Source organism: Chelonia mydas, chromosome 16 (genome assembly GCF_015237465.2).
Source record: "Chelonia mydas isolate rCheMyd1 chromosome 16, rCheMyd1.pri.v2, whole genome shotgun sequence".
In the NCBI taxonomy this organism is placed as follows: Eukaryota; Metazoa; Chordata; order Testudines; family Cheloniidae; genus Chelonia; species Chelonia mydas.
Window position 1 is genome coordinate 15,576,264 of NC_057857.1, and position 19,412 is coordinate 15,595,675.

The 19,412-nt window shown below is 40.2% G+C and overlaps 1 protein-coding gene across 12 annotated transcripts in view; it reads right to left on the reverse strand.

Moving 5' to 3' along the window:
• The window catches only part of SETX (senataxin), a 48,848-nt gene that overhangs the window by 6,126 nt on the left and 23,310 nt on the right, over positions 1-19,412 (reverse strand). For 4 of the 12 annotated variants that reach the window (XM_043530068.1, XM_037879985.2, XM_037879986.2 and 1 more), the window contains exons 10-24: positions 18,849-18,951; positions 17,904-18,080; positions 15,165-15,394; positions 14,449-14,616; positions 13,674-13,830; positions 12,692-12,793; positions 11,986-12,101; positions 10,924-10,995; positions 9,772-9,921; positions 8,417-8,524; positions 7,435-7,622; positions 6,936-7,028; positions 3,370-3,534; positions 2,720-2,818; positions 347-406 (exon numbers count right to left, since the gene is read on the reverse strand). In XM_043530068.1, the coding sequence (XP_043386003.1) occupies positions 347-406; positions 2,720-2,818; positions 3,370-3,534; positions 6,936-7,028; positions 7,435-7,622; positions 8,417-8,524; positions 9,772-9,921; positions 10,924-10,995; positions 11,986-12,101; positions 12,692-12,793; positions 13,674-13,830; positions 14,449-14,616; positions 15,165-15,394; positions 17,904-18,080; positions 18,849-18,951 (1,988 nt within the window). Of the gene's footprint in view, positions 1-346; positions 407-2,719; positions 2,819-3,369; positions 3,535-6,935; positions 7,029-7,434; positions 7,623-8,416; positions 8,525-8,646; positions 9,232-9,771; positions 9,922-10,429; positions 10,838-10,923; positions 10,996-11,985; positions 12,102-12,691; positions 12,794-13,673; positions 13,831-14,448; positions 14,617-15,164; positions 15,395-17,903; positions 18,081-18,848; positions 18,952-19,412 lie in introns of those variants that run through there. The other 8 variants (XM_037879988.2, XM_037879983.2, XM_037879982.2 and 5 more) reach the window with 8 other exon arrangements.

Genomic DNA, 19,412 nt, shown 5'->3' on the forward strand with positions numbered 1-19,412 from the left:
TCCAACACACTTAACTGAACTTTAGTTCTTATTTTTAAGAAGTGACAATTGCTGAAATAATAAAAAAAAAAAGCTAACTACAAAGAAGGTGGGTTTTCCTCCATCCCTTGTTCCCACTACAGCAGCCAGCCCTCCCCTAAACAAGGTACTTTGGTTGTTACCCAGGCTTCCTTTGCCATCTTCAATCCCCTGTAGAGAATCTCTCTCCCCCCAGCTTCTACTGCTGCTGCTTCCCTTCTCAATGATATCTCCAGTCCCTCCTGGTAGCCACTACTTCTTTCATCTTAAAACAGTCTCCAAAGTCTTCCTATTCCCTCTGCCACTTCCCTTCCCTGCATAGACTCACAGATGGAAGAGATCAAATTTATTTCTCCTGTCAAGACTTTGAGCTTCCTTTTGACTTGAACTGAAATAGATTAATAATATTTGGTATGATTAACATGAAAACGTTCTATTTAATATTTCAGCACTGTGCTTGAATATTTTATTTATTTTTAAGGTCACCTGCAAAGGAGAAACACACTGTTTGTGCCGTTTTTGCTTTGTCATGGTTTTTGGGACCTGACATTATTGTTCCTTGACAAAAAAGTTTTCACATTGGAAATATTAGATCTTGTCTACCCTATTTTTGCCAGAGGACTCTACAGATAACAGAATTATAGGTTTCAGAGTAGCAGCCGTGTTAGTCTGTATTCACACAAAGAAAAGGAATACTTGTGGCACCTTAGAGACTGACAAATTTGAGCATAAACTTTCGTGAACTACAGCATCCGAAGAAGTGAGCTGTAGCTCACGTAAGCTTATGCTCAAATAAATTTGTTAGAATTACAGGTTTTATTCATTGTTTAAAGTTCAATTTTTGTTAGCACCTACTTAATTCAAACTCCTGATGAACCTTGTGGAAAAAAGCTCTGTTAAAGACTATAACACTACCACTCCTCCTCCTCCAATGAGGATTGAGAAAGCTCCCAACTCCAGAGCCTACTCTACACAAAGAATTTTGCAAAAGCAAGTCTCGTCATGGCTGACATCAATTTAGCCAAACAGGTCCCACAGCAATACCTGGTGTTACCAGCATGTTAATGAACCCTATTCTTCAGCAGTTTCACACACACGATAGTGAAAACATGGCAACCCAGAGAACGGCCTATGTTAGGGCTCCCACCAGGGGAATTTCTGAGGTAAAATTCCCTAGTGTAGACACCATGCGGTTTTCCAGCTAAAAAATGGGAAGGCACAGCTTGATATTCCTGATAGTTTTAAGGTAAAAAAAAATCTACAGGGGTCTCTTCTCCCCCCATTAAAATACCCTTTCAGTGTCACTTCTTGGACAGAGTTTTGCTCCCTTTGTAGGTCACCTTTTCAGTGAATTCACTGCTGGACTGGTTACCCTGGAGATCAAAGCCCCTCTGCTCACTACACAATACTCTATAGCACAGGCAGCGGTGGTGCAAATTTCCTGTAACACCTTGCCAAGGTGGTTGGACCCTGCTTTGAAGAGACCACAGTGATTAATACTTCGTGCCTGCCTACATGAACAATTAGACTGCAGCAAGCTGGGGTGTGAATCTACATGCATCTTGCTGATGCATGTTAACAGTTTGTTAGAGCGCTTTCAGCTAGTCCCATTTCGAAGAAGGATAGATCAAAGCGGTCTAATGAACTGTTAATGTATGTCAGCAGCATCCCCAGGGACAGTTAGACTGTAGCAGGCTAGTGCAGGGTAGAGCGGTCTAACTGTTCATGTAGACAAGCCCTTAGAACTTGAAGAGCACCTTACTGCCAAAGCAACGTACAAATAAAGCCTCAACAGCTGGGTGAGCTAGTAACCTTTATAAAGGGGCAAACTGAAGCAAAGAGGGTAAGTGACTTGCCAGCCAGTAACAGCGCCAGAATTACACCTGGCTCCCATTCCCAAACAATCATCTAGATTAGGGATTTCTGAATCATATTTATAAACCACTTCCCTGTTTAGCAATACTTTGGCACTGGAAGTGCTATATAAATAAGCCACTTTCATTCATAATCATGAATAATATTTTTTTTTTAAAGAAAGGAAGATCAGCACATCAACAAAGTTACAATACACAGCCATATGAGTATAATTTGTAAGATTGCACAGCAGAGCTAATAGCATGAAGAAAGATACACAGCCATCAGTTACCCAAGTATCATCTCTGTCCAAACTAAACAGACAATTAAAATGGCAAACCAAAGGATGCACACAATTTAATCTGTGCTCAGTGCAGATTATTATAATACTTGGCATTGGGAGACTCAGGTTTAATTCCCTGCTCCACTATAGACTCTGTGCGAGAACCTGGACAAATCACTTAGCCCCACTGTGCTTCAGTTTCCTGTTCTACAATGAGGATAATACTGCCCTACCTCACATGGGTGCTAAGAGAAGAAATACATTAAATATTTTGAAGTGCTTGGAAATCTACTGAAGAAAAGAATTACATAAGAGTTAGGTATTTCTATAGCACCTCCTGTCCAGACCACTTTTAGGAGATCAGTGGGGTGGGGTGACCATTAGAAATCTTAATTTGGCAGAGATGAAAAACACCAGACAGATATTATCTCCTTGATGTTCTCTTACTGACATTCTGCAGAGAACACATGTAAATAAAGTCTCTCTAGGTGTATGCATACTTCAAGTCACCAATCCCCCGCCCCCCCCCTTTTTTTTTTTTTCCAAAAAAAAGGCAAGACATACCCAATTGACCCTTGTGTGCTGTTCGCTCTTACACATGTCACTATAATGCAGTCTTTCTGTCGACCCTGGAACCCGTCAACTGTGTCTACTTCTCCCGCTCTAGGAAAGAGGAATTTTGAGCTGTTTAAAATTTTCATCTTTGGATTTTAATCAAGTGCTTATCCCAATAACCTAAGCACTTTTATGAAAGGTTAACCTCTAACATAATCCATGCTGTAAATTAAACTATTTCTTAAAAAAAAAAAAGATACAGTGCATGACCCTCCTTTCTGAAAACATTCACTTCTTTTTCAGACGCCAAGATTATGCCAGAATGTGGTTCAGGTTCACTGTAGTTCAGGAATCATTTGAAGTGTGCTCTTTAATCACCTTTATTCTGAACAGTTGTATAAATCAGATCACATAAAGAGATCCAAACTAGAGCATGGTACCCAAGGACCTCACTAGCACTATGAAGAGAAAAAGCTTTGAATGCTGCTCTATGCTTGTAATAGCTTAACCAGTTGCAGCCAATTGTCAATACTTTTTCTCAGCACAAAAAAATTTTAACGATTACAGTTTCTAACCTACTGCAATATTTGACAGAGGAAATGCAAAAGGACTCCATCCAGAGGATTTCGTCCCAGGTAGAACATGTAGGGTATTTTTACCTGCCCCTGCCAAACTCTCTGTCCAGTTCTTGTTGAATCATCTTTTTCTGTGCACTGTAAGGGGTGATTATTCCTATGTGACGAAAACCAATATCATTCTTTTTTTCTTTAATCAATTTCATTATTTCCATCACCAGCTTTACTTCCTGGGGATTAGCAAAAGAGCTGAACAAGATAAAGAGGAAGAAAAACAACATCAAAACCATTTACATACTGTTAAACTCACTACTTTAGCACAGCTCATGTGCTAGGATTTACTGTGCCTTTTTATGCTTTATCCTTTTGAGATCTCTGGATGAAAGATGCTGCAAAGCACTTATAAGCAACTGCCAAGCTAGGGCTGACATACACCAGTGGGGAAGATCTCCTGTGAAAGGCTCTGTTATTGGTCCCACTTGAGCTCTAATGCCTGGGGAAATTATAGAGGAAGGGAGCAAGTGTGTCTTGTGACAGCAGACCCTTAGAATTCAGCAGGGAGAAGCAAGTCAGTGAGGTCATAGGGGTCTGGAGAAATGGTGCTAGAGTTAGCAGTGTGAGATGGCAGCTAGTGGGACACCAAACCAGGCTGCAAGGGATTAAATTCCACACTGTCACAAAATGAACACTTATTTATATTTGCGCCCATGCATCACAGCAATGTAGGGCTGGAATGGGCCTCAAGAAATCAACAAGTACAGCCCCCTGCACTGTGGCAGGACCAAGTAAACCTAGACCAACCTGACAGGAGTTTGTCCAACCTGTTTTTAAAAACCTCCAGTGATGGGGATTCCACAGCCTCCCTTGGAAGCCTATTCCAATGTAAGTACCCTTATAGTTAGAAAGTTTTCCCTAATATCTAACCTACTTTTCCCTTGCTGCAGATTAAGCCCATTACTTCTTGTCCTCCTGTCAATGGACATGGAGAACAATTGATCACCATCCTCTTTATAACAGCCCTTAACGTATCTGAAGACTTACCAGATCCCCCCTCAGTCACCTTTTCTCAAGACTAAACACACCCAGTTTTTGTAACCTTTCCTCAGAGGTCAGTTTTTCTAAACCTTACATCATATCATTTTAGTTGCTCTCCTCTGGACTCTCCATTTTAGGAAAGATTTGGACAAACTGGAGAGAGCCCAGAATTGGGCACACTACTCCAGCTGAGGCCTCACCAGGGTCAAGCAGAATGGGACAATTACCACCTAATGCCTTACATACAACACTCCTATTAATACACCCCAGAATGATATTAGCCCTTTTTTGCAGCTGCACCACACTGTTGACTCTCATTCAGTTTTTGATTCATTATAGCTCCCAGATGCTTTTCAGCAGTACTACCACCTAGCCAATTACTCCCCATTTGGTAGTTGTGCATTTGATTTTTCCTTCCCAAGTGAAGTACTTTACACTTGTCTTTACTGAATTTCATCTTGTTGAATTCAGACCAATTCTTCAATTTGTCAAGGTCATTTTGAATTATAATCCTGCCCTCCAAATTCCTTGTATCCCTCACAGCATGGTGTCATCTGCAAATTTTATAAGCATACTTTCACTCCATTATCCAAGTCATTAATAACTATATTGAATAGTACCAGACGCATGACTGACTCCTACAAGGCCCCACTAGGTATGTCCTCCCAGTTTGGCAGCAAACCATTGATAAGTCTTTCAACCAGTTGTGTACCCATCTTATAGTAATTCCATGTAGACCACATTTCGCTAGTTTGCTTATGAGAATTTCATGTGGGACTGTCTCAAATGCCTTACTAAAAATCAAGATATATCACATCTACTGCTTCTCCCCATCCAGTAGATGAGTAACCCTGTCAAAGAAGGAAATTAGGGTGGTTTGGCATTGCTTTTTCCTTTTGACAAATCCATGTTGGTTATTTCTTATAACCCTATTATCTCTAGGTGCTTACAAATTGATTGTTTAATAATTTGTTCCAGTATCTTGCCAGGTATCAAAGTTAGGCTGACTGGTCTATAATTCCCCAGGGCCTCTTTGTTCCCCTTTTCAAAGATAAATATTATGTTTGACTTTCTCTAGTCTTCTGGGACCTCACCCCTCCTCCAGGAGTTATTAAAGATAACTGATAACAGTTCCAAGACTGTTTCAGCTAGGTCCTTAAGTGCCCAAGGATGAATTTCATCATGCCCTGATGACTTGAACATATCCTACTTATCTAAATAAATAGTCTTTAACCTGTTCTTTCCCTATTTTGGGTAGAATTCCTTCACCCCTTGATGTTAATATTACTTGTGTTGAGTATCTGGTTGCCATTAACCTTTTTAGAGATGACTGATGCAAAATAGGCATTACACATTTCAGCTTTCCTGATGTCATCGTTATTAGCTCTCCTTCCCCGATAAGTAGAGGACCTATACTTTTCTTCATCTTTCTCTTGCTCCTAATGTATTTAAAGATTTCTGATTTTGTTCCTATATGCTTGTGCTATTCTTTTATACTTCCTCCTTTGCAATTAGTCAACATTTCCACTTTTTGTAAGATTTCTTTTTGATGTTCAGGTCATTAAAGAGCTCCTGATGGAGCCACACTATTCTTCCTATCTTTCCTTCACATTGAGATTGTTAGTAGTTGTGTCTTCAATATTGTCTCCCTGAGAAACTGCCAGCTCTCCTGAACTCTTTTCCCCTTAGATTTTCTTCCCATGGGACCTTACCTACCAGTTCTGAGTTTGTTCTCTGAGAACGATACAAAACAGTTGAGATAGCAGTCTGAATACTGGAATGACGAAAGCATGAGGAGCAAGACATAGCAGAGAAAGTCCAAACAGCCAGTGCTACATGTATTGTGTGCTTTTTTATTTAGAAGACAGCAGGACTTTAAATTGAAAGTGGGTTGGGATTTCTCTTTGAACGTTGTTTCCTCGACCAATGCAGTAGAGCCATTTGATGGTCAGACACTACCATTCACTCTCTGGAACTAAGTATTTGTGACAATAGTGCTTTGAACCATACTCAGACAGATTCAGCACAAACCACGGTGGAAGAGCTAAGTGCCAGCAAACTTTATGTGGAGCAACTGGAGCCATTCAAAGGTAACCATGGATTGACCTTGGACAGCCATGGAAAGCCCTGGAGATTAGCAGAGGGAAGAAGAAAGGGCAGGTGACCTTGACTAACAACACCACTACATTTAAAGACTTGTGAAACACTACCCTGCACCCACAGAAAGGTAAGTGGGTCCCAGACTGGATATGAGAAGAGTTAGAAGGAAAAAAAACCTGACAAAGTTAATGACACTCATTCCAGATAGTAAACAGGCTGTTCACGGGGTCTCTGGTTCATTACAAGATAACTACATCAGGAAGGATAGCCCTGACTCTACTCAGATATACAATCACTTACACCCAAGCCCTTTTATAAAGGCAAGATAATATATTTACATCAGAGACATGCCAAACTCATGCCCTGAGCAACAATGTTCTCCCACTACTGAATGTCAACGTCAGGTCTTTAGTTCAGAATGGAACTTTGGCTACGTTCCATGTATGAAAAATCATTCTGCAGTTAATTATACCAGCAGATTTAGATTTTGGTGGAAAGGAGAATAGAGAACTTACTCATTATTCCGTTTCTCGTGGCCATCTGCTACATCAAAGACCAGGTATGGCTGGAATAGCCAATCTGAAGAACATCTGTTCTCTTCTGTTGCTCTGTAAATAATTGTAATTATCACCATTGCAACCATCAAGAGTTCTGAGAATCGATACATCACTTATTTACGACAGGTAAAAAAATGCAGGAGACTTTCAGCTTCTCTTCTAGATTCCATAATTCCTTATGCCATCAATGTATACCAAGGCAAGAAACCGAGCTCTTGGTGATAGAGAATTAGCCCAGTCTTTGAGATTATGATCTAGTAAATTCATGAGCCCAAGACAACAGCTGGAAGAAGGCTATGGAGTTTCCACGCCAGTTATGCAAACATCTGTTTCCCTCTTTTGGAAAGAAATCCTACGGGCAAAGGAGTACACTGATTGATATGTGGGGAAATAACTAAGTGCTGTTAAGTTTTTGCTGGAATACCCCTACTAACAAAACAAACAGAATGCAACCCACCTGTCAGTCTTTAAAGTCCTGCCATAAATGTAATTGGATGGGAAGAGGCAGATGTCAGGATGCATCCTATATTGTACAGTCAGCTGTAAAACGGGCAGCTTCCCTGTAACATTCTGCTGCATCTGTTCCTCCAGGTGTTTGTGCAGGCGAGCCATCATAGACTGATCATAGCCATACTCTTGAGCTTTCTGCCAGAGGCAAAACACAGGACTGACTTTTGTGGAGTTAGGTGCATCTTAAACTTCATCATCAGAAATCCAATATGGGCTTAAACTTGCAGCTTTGTACATTCGTTTTCACACCTTTAACTCACCAACAAGACACTGAGTTTGAGAGCGTTACAGATATTTATATTTTAGTTTTCACAATTTGTATTTGTCAGTAAGTCTGCACCTTCATTTCAGCAGAATTTTACTGGCATTAATCAGTCAGAAGCTTTATAGTTAGTGGATCTTTTGAAAAAAAAATGAGGTTATATTTCTTATTAATCTATCCAATAAGAAAAGTTTCCAACATGCAGTTTCAGGAGTAAAAAAGCAATGTGTGGTATGAATTACATTTAATGTTTCCCCTTTCTTGGCTCATACAGATAGGAATATAGAGCCCAAGCTCCAGTCCGAGCTACAATGTCCACACTGCTATTTTTAGCAAGCTAGCGTGAGCCCCACTAGGGTGAGTTTCTCTACCTGCGTCAGGAGGCTCACTCCCAGCTGTAGTGAAGACATACCCTAAGTGACTTACTTGACCAACATCACACAGAAAGTCTGTGGCACAGCAGGGCATTGAACCTGATCACCTGAGTCCCAGGCTAGTGCCCTGACCACTGGACCATCCTTTTCCCCGTTGTATTTTATATGTTCAAATTGTCCCATCTAGCCTTGATTACATACTTTTATGCAGTCTGTGCTACTAGACGTTATTGTCCTTTCACTATTTCCATTATATCACTCCATTACCAAAGGTACAAATACAATCTGCTTACCATAGATATTACAGTAGGAGGGAGCTGCTTGGGATCTCCAACAAGGACAAGTTTACTACAGCGATGAGTCAATGGAATCAGAGTTTCAACCTCACATGACTGCCCTGCCTTTCATATACACAAGCAGGAATAAATGAATAGGAGTTGTAAGCCAAAAAGAGGAAACATAAGTGCTACATTTCCTATAATGTACTCAGAATAACCCAACACATTCATTTTTCAAAGTTAAAAAAAACAAAAGAAGGAAAATTGCTTTGCTTAAGAAATCTGAGTGAAGAAGACTAAAATAAATTGCTCTCAATATGAAATTACATGCAAAGCAAATATTCCTTGCTCTCTAAACAGAAACGTTTATAACCCATCAATCTGGAAAGTTTCCACCACTTTTTTTTTACTGTGCTCACCTTCAGAGATTCATGTCCCATGTGGATCCCTCTCTTTCTAAGAAACAGATTTCTGCAGTATTTCTGTGGTTTGGGAGGCCATCCTGGCCAGAGCAACCTGCTGCTCCCCAGCCCATGAGCATCCCCTTCTTGGGACACGCAGGAAGCCAGATCCCCACCCCTGAGACTCCCAAAATCACTCACAGGCTACAGGTTCCTTTGGCTCTGGTGCAATTCCAAGCACACATGCATGGGCAGGCAAGAACTACCCCCCAAGGGGGCACATGCACTTCAGCCTCTGGAGAGGTGAGTGAGCTGGAATGCTCTTTCCCGCCCGCACATCTCCTGCAAAGGGAGGGGCCACACTCCCTTAGTCCAACCTTCCTCCTTGTTCTTAGAGCCTCGCGGCAGCAGGTGAACCAAAAGACTCAGCTAGCGAGAGGAATATTTTGAAGAAAAAAGACAAAATTCAGAACCAGTCAGGTCCTTGTGCCCTCACACAGTGACACACCCCATAGTTTGAAAACCAATGGTTTAGATTAAGTCAGATTAATCTCCCACCTGAGTAACAGATACATGATAGAAGTAATGAACTTTGACACTGTTCTCGCCTTTCATGGGTCTGGGATCTCCCAGACTTTGCTAAATCGTAGAACATGGACTCAGATGGTTGCTATTTATAACTAGGACAAAAAAGGCCCATCTACAAAGGCCTCAGGCCACTGGCTGACAAACAGTGTGTGTAGCCTTATCGTGTTCTGCCTTAAGCAGAAGAGAACGTAGTTTGGGGATTATGGTCTGGCTCTGGCACTGAGGAGAGCCTATCATCAGAAGCCACAAAGCAGTGTTGCGGAAAGACTGCAACAAAAAATGTTAGCTTTATAATGGATGTTTCTCCATCCTTCCAAATATCATGCTGCAGCTGTTGCCATCGATACTAAACTGATTATAGTTACTAATAGCTTTGCTGACCTCATCCACAATGACACAGCTGAAAGGGTCAAGTCCTTGCCGACGAAAAGCAGACTCTAGCAGAAAGCCTCCGCTTGTGCTCAACGTGCAACAGATGATGTGGGACTCCAAGATGATGCTAGCCTGCACTTCCTGAGGGCGCCCTCCAACCTTTGAGTACAAGGGCAAGACTCTTAATATCGTGCTTCTTTTAGACGGATTTAAAATTTTCTTAATCATCTGTTTTGACTTGTGATAACAGCATCTACCGGTTTGGTCAATTCAAACAGCTAAACATATGGTTACACTAAAATCAGCTCCTTTGGAGGGATATTAACTCATACCAAAAGAAACTGAACATGAAACAAATATTTTTAGTCTGCCTGACTAAGGTTTTGCTCTCACTAACTCCCAAACACAACAATATCTCTATGTAGTTTACAAGACATTGCTGTACAGGATGTAAACTTCATTGAAAGTGTACTTTTATATCTGTATGTATGCAATCCAGACTTTACAATTGTTGTATTAGAATTAGTTCACCATCACCACATTCTTTAACTCCTTAGGACAAAGTAGGGAGTCATGAACAGCCTATATCCGTTACACATCCAACTTTCATGATACCTTGGATAGCTGCCTGTAGTTTGGCCCTATTTTCTGCTTTTTGCAAAAGAGCTCAGCATCAGAGTGTGTTTCTACCTCTAAGAGCATATCAAATTACTTTACATAACTTCAACATTCTCCATAAGCCAAGTAATTCCCCCAATTCCTGTGTGCTGACTTGCTTAAAAACATTTAAATGTATTTCAGCCAGATGTTTAGGAGCAGGATGGTGAAGGGAAGGAGTCCTGAGGGAGAGTTCATATATAATAGATGTCTCCCCTAGAGTCTGTTGCTCCTAACAATGCTCAAGTGGGTAGATTGTTCATTATTTTAAATTCACCCTAAACTAATGATGTTACATTTAACACATTTCCCATCTGTTTCTTTGTAAAATCCTGCCAGCAGAATGTACCTGGATTTTCACTCACGTTTTATTTAGTTACTTTTAAATCCTCCCAGCAACCTCAAAACCAAGAACCATCTATTTTGGAAGAGATGAAAAAATGATGCATCTATACAAATTAACCAAGTTTGTTTTAAAGAGTTGCCCTGAGGAAAGATTCCTACCTGCCTCAGCTGAGAAGTGAGTTGTTGCCGCTCTCTTGAAAGTCTGGCAATTTCCTCATCTAACTTTTGACTCTGAAAGAAAGATATGAACTGGAATATTCGTATCAAGAGTAATTAACAATGCACATTTCCTTTGTTCTCCTATGGCCTCAAGGTTTTCTATACATCTAAACATGTTCAACTTACAGCCTTTTAATATCTAAGTGTACCTGTATATGCAGACCACAGTGTCTTAGAAAAGATACACAACTGTGAGCTGTTGACAACATAAGATATTTAGATTCCTAAACACACTACACTGGCTTGTCTCCATGAAGCTAAGCACTGTAATTTACTATCAAGTAGCTGCAACACACAAGTATGCCAAGCGTTTAAAGCAAAAATTGAGGGGAGACTTATAAGTGAAGTAAAGTATATCAAGCAGTCATAAAAATGTTTCTTGTCTGACTGCTTGATATGTAAAGAGACAAGGTGGGTGATGGAATATCTTTTATTGGACCAGTTTCTGTTGGTGAGAGAGACAAGATTTCAAGCTTACATGCAGCTCTTCTTGAAGTCTGGGAAAGTTAATCAGTGTCACAGCTAAATAAAAGGTGGAACTGATTGTTTAGCATAACAACACTGCTTGATATGTATCCAATTCCAGGGTTAAAGGTAAAAAAAAAATCTAAGCTTAAAAACACACAAGAAAATGAATTCATGAAAGTTTTTAAGTGCCAATTACAGTGAGCAAGAAAGGACTATTCCCTCTAGCTGACCACAAAGTAAATGAAGGATCCTGCAAACTGCCTTAGAGAGTTCCAGGTGTGTACATTGCCTTATCTAGAACTTTGACACAGCTAAATGACAGAGACAAATGCCTCTATGGTAGAAGGCTATTAATTCCTGGCTTATTTTAACAGTATTGGTCAAGTGCCATGTGTTTGGAGGGATAAAAGAAAACGTTGCTTCCCATCACAATTGACAAAGGTATATTCAGTTTAGAAAGAAGAACTCTTGTGGATTGAGCCTCCACAGAAATGAAGATGTATGAAAAAAAACTACAAAGCAAAATTAAACTACCTTCTGCCTCTTATCACATCTATCCATGGCACGCTGCCGAGAGAGACTGTCCAGCTGGCGATCTAGGGCTTCCTTTTTCCTGTGAATATCCTGGTCACGGCCAGGTTGTCCCCGGTCTATGAAAATAAAATGAGGAGGAAATTAAAAGGAGAAATTTAAATGTTACAGACCAATTTAAAAAAAAAAAAAAAAAAAAACTATGTGACTAGCACCACCTAAGAATGAAAGGACTGGCGCCCAGTTTACTTGTCATTGTTTATACTCCTTTTACTTCCTGCATTTCTCACCTTGGACAACAAAAATCAATGAAGTCAGTATTCTTTCTATTTATTAGCCAGGCTTTTAAATGCCACAGTGTCTAGATTTCAAATGCTACTGAAGGGTTTGTTTAAATACAAACGTTCTCAGTAGATTTTTATTTGCAGGAAAAATCTATTCGCCTTATAAAAGCTGTTTACTTTTTTAAAAAAAATACAAAATTTAAGTTTTAGGCCAAATTTATATTGACAGTGTCCCCCTTTTTAGGCCCGTAGAGAAAACAAGTTCCTTATAAAAGCACTGTGGCACAATATAGGCTGTTCTATAAATACCTGCCTTCATGACGTTTCTCCTTTGTGTCCAGTGGAACTGAGCACATCGCATAGCCAGTCTCAAGACCATATTCTTATAAAGGAAACTAAAGTAATCATTTTTGCATGTTACTTACTCATCCTGTGGCTAACTTGGCTGTCCAGGCTGAATCTCAGGACATCAGTGCTTATTGACTTTTCTGGACCTAGTCGCACTAAGTTTATATCTCCACAATTTCCTGTATATAAACCACAATTTCAGATTATAGATTCAAGATAGGAGCTAGTTATGCTAGACTTCATTATCTACACTATTTCTCATTTAAAAAGGGCATTTTCTGATGCAAATTTACATATCTGCTATGAGATCACAGTCAGAAATGCAGGCACATGAATATGGAGTAAACATCAGCTATATGGAAGAATCCTTGAGAGCTTCAGTGAAGCCATGTTTAAAAAACAATGCATGCAGTTCTGACAGCAGTATTTTGCCTGTGTACTGGAATATTCCCTGCTAGTAATTCACTTCTCCTAACACTGACCCACCAAAGTAGAGAGCAGTCCCTCCCTTTGCTTAGACATTGTCAATTTCACACAAGCACAAACAGTGAGAGAAAATAGAACCACAAAGTGAACTGACTCCAGAATATATTGCAAAAACATTTTACCCTGACCTTTAATGGCAACTCAAACTGATAACAGCTGGAAATTCCAATAGTTTCAGTATAAAGATGGAAATCGTCCATCCAAGCCTTTGAGCCATATTGAGAAAAAAGTGTATTAATACTTTAACACAAAAAGAGGAAAAGGGTCAGTGATAGTGATTTCAAGCTGCAAAGTTTTGTAAGTGCTTGCTATTAAAGCAATATAGTCACTGACAAACAAGTTATACCATGCACATTCTAGAGAAACATATGAAAGCAATCAATAGGGAGTGTGAGGTCATACTGATTATGTTCTTCTGTGGGGAGAACGTATCTTACTCTTATCTGTATAGCACTGTAATTGTACACATGCTTTATGAATAAGTGATGATATGAAGCAATTGCATCCTGGTTAAACAGTTCCTTTTTCTCCTTCAATGTTACCCATTTTATATATGGAGATAAACTTGCACACCCAAAGGATTTTTTCTGTCTTGGCATTTTTCTTTGAATTCCAAGATTATCTTTTTCATGAGTTCATCAACAGCAGCATTGGATGGTGCACAAACCAGAACACGGTTTCGCTTGATCTTGGCATTCAAGTTTTGAGCTGGATTCTCATTCCCAGACCTCTGCAGGTTAATAAACAAGACATCAAAACCAGCAGTCTAGTCCAGATTTTTAATTTCAAAAGTTAGACAGTACACTCCTCTCAAACAGGATATGGTTAATCTGGAAGGCTGCTTTACTGGGACCTCTCTCAGGGAACCACCCAATCTTAACAGTGAGTAGCAATGACTTCTGCTTAAACTGCAAAGTATTGGCATGAATTCTATTTAATGGAGATACATCTGGCTAATGTATAGGGAGTTAACACGAAAACTAACAGGTGTGATGATTTTAGTGTGACAGATGACTCAGGTTTCTTACCTTGCTAACTATGCAACAGCTAGGCAAAGTAGATTTATGCATTTTGTTTTTCAAGCATTGCTGGAATTAATAACTTTTTTTTCCAAAATGCATGTGGTGTTTCAATACCAGAGTCACAGCTAGTAGCCAATGAAATTCACAGCCTCTTATTCAGTACCAAACAAATAAAAGTGAATGAGTTATATTCTCTAGTAGTTACTGCAATAAATACTTTAAGAATAATTACATTTAGTTCATGTCACCAACTACTTCATTTCACTGCTTCTCTTGGGTGAGCAAAGGTAGAATGCCTGACGGAATATGTAACCATATTCACCTACCTCTGTCAGAATACGGTACAGGAGTCCAACAATAGTTTTTGATTTCCCTGTCCCAGGTGGCCCATGGATCAGGCAGATTCTGGGAAGTCTTGGATGCTCCTTCACCATAGCATAAGCAGTTTCAATAGCCTTCTTCTGATCTGCATTGTAGTCTCTCATGTAGGAAGTCTACAGGGAAAAAAATAATGTTCTGTTAACTGAAGTCATCAATAAAAGTTTCTGTGCTTTCAGTTTGCGTTTCTTGTTGTGCCCTCAGTTTGAAGAGCTTATAGAGTGCACACACTTCTGAGACTGAGTTTTCTCTCTGCACAGCACACCCCTGACCTGAAGGCTGCTACTGAGAGGATTTTAGGTCTCCCATGCCTTTCCTTTTACCTTTCTACCACCACCCCCTCAACTCCTAAGCAGATATTTCTCCACCAAACAGCGGACAGGAGTGCTTCTTGATTAAAACAGATATCAATACAGTGCCATAAATCAAAACAAAAAAGAGGCATCTGAACATATGTTCAGCCCCTTATCTAAACACAAAGTTCATCAACTCCATGCAGTTTGACACTCAAAGATGCTTTTGAACCTGGCTCAGCTGCCCAATACTACGTTCAGTGAGCACCCAAATACTGGGATGGCTTTTCTAACAATTTAGCAAAATTGGTAAAATAATTTGCTCACTTGTCATCCCTCACCACCATTTACTACTTAGTTACAGGACTTACAGTGCTCTCGGAAGTTACATTCAAATCCCTGGGACAGAAGTCAGTGTAACTTGGATTTATGATGGGTTTAGCCAGAGGACTCCTGCTCAACAGTAGCAGACCTTTGAACCTTCGTTGCGTGGTCACTAGAGAGCTGACCACTACACATTTCACTGGCTGATTTATGTAGTATGACAAATTGCCTCGAGTTTGGACAGAAAGGTGACAGACAACATGCTGCTCATTTTGCCCTGTTAAAAGAAAGAGCATCATGGTAAAGCAACCATATATTTTATTTTTCTCACATTAACGTTTCAAGTTTGATGGTTACATTTCTTTTCAAATACAAATTTAACTACTCCTGCAACTCTTCACTCCAACGCATCTTAGTGCGTTGCAGCCTGATTCTGGAAGATGTTGAACATTTTCCAGCTGAGATTGTTAGGACACTCAGTATCTTACAGGACAGGGCCCAAAGAGTACGCACAGCACTTATTCACCATCAGTCTTTACTTAGATAGAATACCAAGGCTTTAACCAACTGTAGCAGTGCAGTCACCCCGCTCCAGTCAGAAAGGGGTTAAAAGCATCCAGGAGAGGCTGGTTGGGTAGTCAGCCACAGGTGTGGTTGCACCCAGTTAGGGCACTGCTGGCCCTGAAAAGAGGGCAGGCTGGGAGAGTGAGAGAGACTCTTGCTCCAGCTGGGGAGAAGAGAGGACCAGGTTGCCTAGGAGAGCAAGCAGGGGTACCTTGGACAGAGCAGTACTGGGAAAGGGCAGGCTGAGCTGGGGGGCTCTGGCCTGGCGACGTCAGAGGTTGAGGCCTTGCAGCAAAGGCCTGAGGAGATACTAGGGCTGCAGGGAGGCAGCCAGGCCAAGAAAAGGCAGTAGGTTCAACCCCCTTGCCAGTGATGAGCGGCCATTTCAGACTGCAGTTTTCCCCTGAGAGAATGGGTTAGATGACGACTGGCAGGAGCCACTGAGGCAAGGTGGGTATAGGGGGTTGGGTTTCCCCTGGGTGGGGAGAGCCAGAATGTGGAGGCACTGCCATGGGGCAGCACCCCAAAAAGGGGCACCAGGGTCCAGAAGGGACACGGGGCCAGAGGTGGTGGAGACAACAGGGCAGGTAACAAAGGGCAAGAAACCGGCCAGAGGAGGTGCTCCTGAGCTGATGAGCTCATTCCTGGACAACCAGCAGGAGGCGCCGTGCCAGTGACTGCACGCCCTGCTACACCAACTTCATATAAAAATGTTATACACCCATTACAGCAGATCTCCACTTCTAGTTTACCACACGACACACTGAAGAGACTAACAACTAGGTCCAAGAAACAATGTCTAGGTCAGCTACATGGGAGGCACATGAGGATTAGACTCTTGGTCTATTACTTCCCAGGAGTAAGTGCTGTAAAAGAAGTGCATTCAACTTGTGTGGGAAATAAGTGTATAACATAACTAAACAGAAACCTTTTCAGCCAGCTAAGGAACAGTGTGTTATAAAGGGAGTGTTATAACAGGGTGTTATAAAGGGAGTCCGATTTTTATCGGGTCGCAGCAACACATGACTCTGAGGGAGGGCAAATATAAAAATCATAAACAGCATTTCAAAAGAGAGAGGGAAATTGCCACTTAATTATATGGCCCACTTTTGCTGAGTAAGGATTTGATTCCTGGGGTCTCCATAAATTTTTTAAAATAGAAAAAGATGGTACCCGTAAAAGGTTTGTTGACACTTCAGCTAGACCAAGAAAGATTTTGAGGCTTGCCTGAGAGCAAGGCTCCCATGATGTTTCACGGGGAAGATGAAGCTAACTTTACAGAGTGGAATTTTACTGAGCAGTAACCCTTAGAATATTTTGAAAATGGTTGTCGGAGATATTTTATCAATGTACTACCTGCAAGACACAAAACAAATAAACGTCTAAAATAAGGGCATAAAAAATGACTAACCAACAGATGTGGAGACAGTTCAAAAGTTGCAATGTTATGGGGAATCTTGGAAATAGCTTAAGATAACAAGTTTGTACCAAAAAGAGGAAATACATAAGGACCAGAATGATACACGATAAGGGTCAAAATAATTGCCCTTAAAAATCAGGAGGAAGTAGAGTATCTGCAGACTGAATGCATGCTGTCAGGGAAATATAGGGAAAAGTCTTTCACAGCTGTTGGTAACTATTTCTCTCAGTGTATGTGCTGTGTTTACTAAGCATTAATAAATCCAATCAAGCTAACTTATCCGAGGTTTGTTATTATTAAACTAACTCAGACTCAAGAGAACCCCTCTCACTAAACATAATCACAGTTTTTAAATTATTATTGGTTATTGATTAGACTAATTGTTAATTCTTGATTAATTAATAGTACTTTGGAAAGTCTATATTAAGGGACAGGCCCAAATAAAGGTAACATTTTAATTTTGGAACAACAAGGATGAAAGGTCTGATCAAATACTAACAGTGGCACTGTTATAACCTTTACAAGCCATATTGGTTGGAGAGTAAAAGGGTTCTCAAATTTATATTTAGATGATCAGACAATAGATTTGTTGCAGAAACTCTTCCTAAGCTAGCCATTGGAGACAAACACTAAAGAAGAAATAATAAATACAAATAAAATAAGTTAAAAATGTACCAATTAGAATGGATTTAGAGAAATATGACTTTGGAGGGAATAAAAAGATATGGTGTCATCATGCAAAAAGAACCAGCTCCCATCCTAGTGGATTATACTATAAAATCTCTCAACGACTTTTACTTACTCGTTTCACGGAGTGATGCACGGGAGAAGCGGGTCACAAAACCAACATGATACACTAGATGGCTCTCCATCTCGCTTTCTTCTGTAAAGGTGTTTTGTTTTTCAGGCACCACCAAAAAGATCAAGTCGTCATCCTTTGGATGAAGCTGTTTTGCCAGATCACTTTCCCGAATGCATGCTACGGGGAACAATGTAAAAATTAACATGGGCACAGCCAGCCGTATTTGGGTAACCACTGAACTATTCATTTATTGCAGGCACTTCTGAAATATGCATCTAATTTTTAAAATGGTTAAAAGTTACAGAAATGCAGACTTTACAGTGTGTGATCTGCCCAAGGCTCAAGGAATCTATGCAAGAAGCAGGATTATAACTCAAGAGTACCTGGTTGCCAATCTTGGACTCAGATCAGACACATGAAACCAAATAAGCCGAAAAGCTACTTCATTCCCATCTCCTTTTCCAGGAAATTTGTCAAACAATTCTAAATGGGTCAGATCTGATATATTAAAATATTTAGAAAACAGCTTGGCATAGTGAGCAATTTTGAAGCATGAATTCCTTGCATGGGGTACTTTTCACCAACATGTATTTTGTACCTTTTTTCAAATAAACAATGGAAAAGTCTTATAAATCTGGGCATTCTGGATGTCACACGCAAACTGCTCCTACATAATTAGGAGTAATAGTTGTGCCATATCTGACTGGCACAATGTTTTCTCTAGATTGGCAATAAAGTACATTTCTGTTTATGCATTTATACCAAGCTCATCACTGTATTTGTAACTAGGCCTCAGGTTCGACCTGTAACCACAACATAAATTTGAGCACTCGGATTTGTGTATCTCCTACACCTATTTCTACCACTCAGTTTTAATTCATTAATTCAATTCATTGTATTTTTGCCTATTTCCCCAGAAAACTGGGTGTTTTCATAAATACTCACCTGTAAAATCTGCTCGATTCAAGTCAGCACAGAAATTTTGTAAGTGCAAATGATAACAATTTTTCTCTCTTGTTTTCTGGTTTTCTATCCATTCCTGTGCAACCTGCATGTAATAAAAGTGGAAGTTATATGAAAATATTTTAGGAGGTTGTTTTTCATAATGATAAATTATGTTCTAAAATTACACCATGATTTGTCATGACTAGTGAAGAACACCAGTACTGAAGTGAACTGGCAGAAATGAAGCAAAACCGATGGTACTGTTGCAGGTCAAGATATAAGGTGACCTTCAAAATGGAACAACATTCAATATTTGTGCAAGAAAGAAGCCTGAAAGGGTTTTTCTTACCAGTCTGCTCCAAAAACAGTTTTTCTGTTTTTTTACTGTCAAGTCTTATCTGCCCTGTTTCTGCTGAAGGACTTTTTGGGGGATGCAGAGGTGGGGCTTGAAAGCACTCTCAGACGCTAATTGAAGGGACAAGGTGAGCGAGGTAATAATTTTTATTGGACTAACTTTTGTTGGTGAAAGAGACAAGCTTTCAAGCTTACACAGAGTTCTTCCTT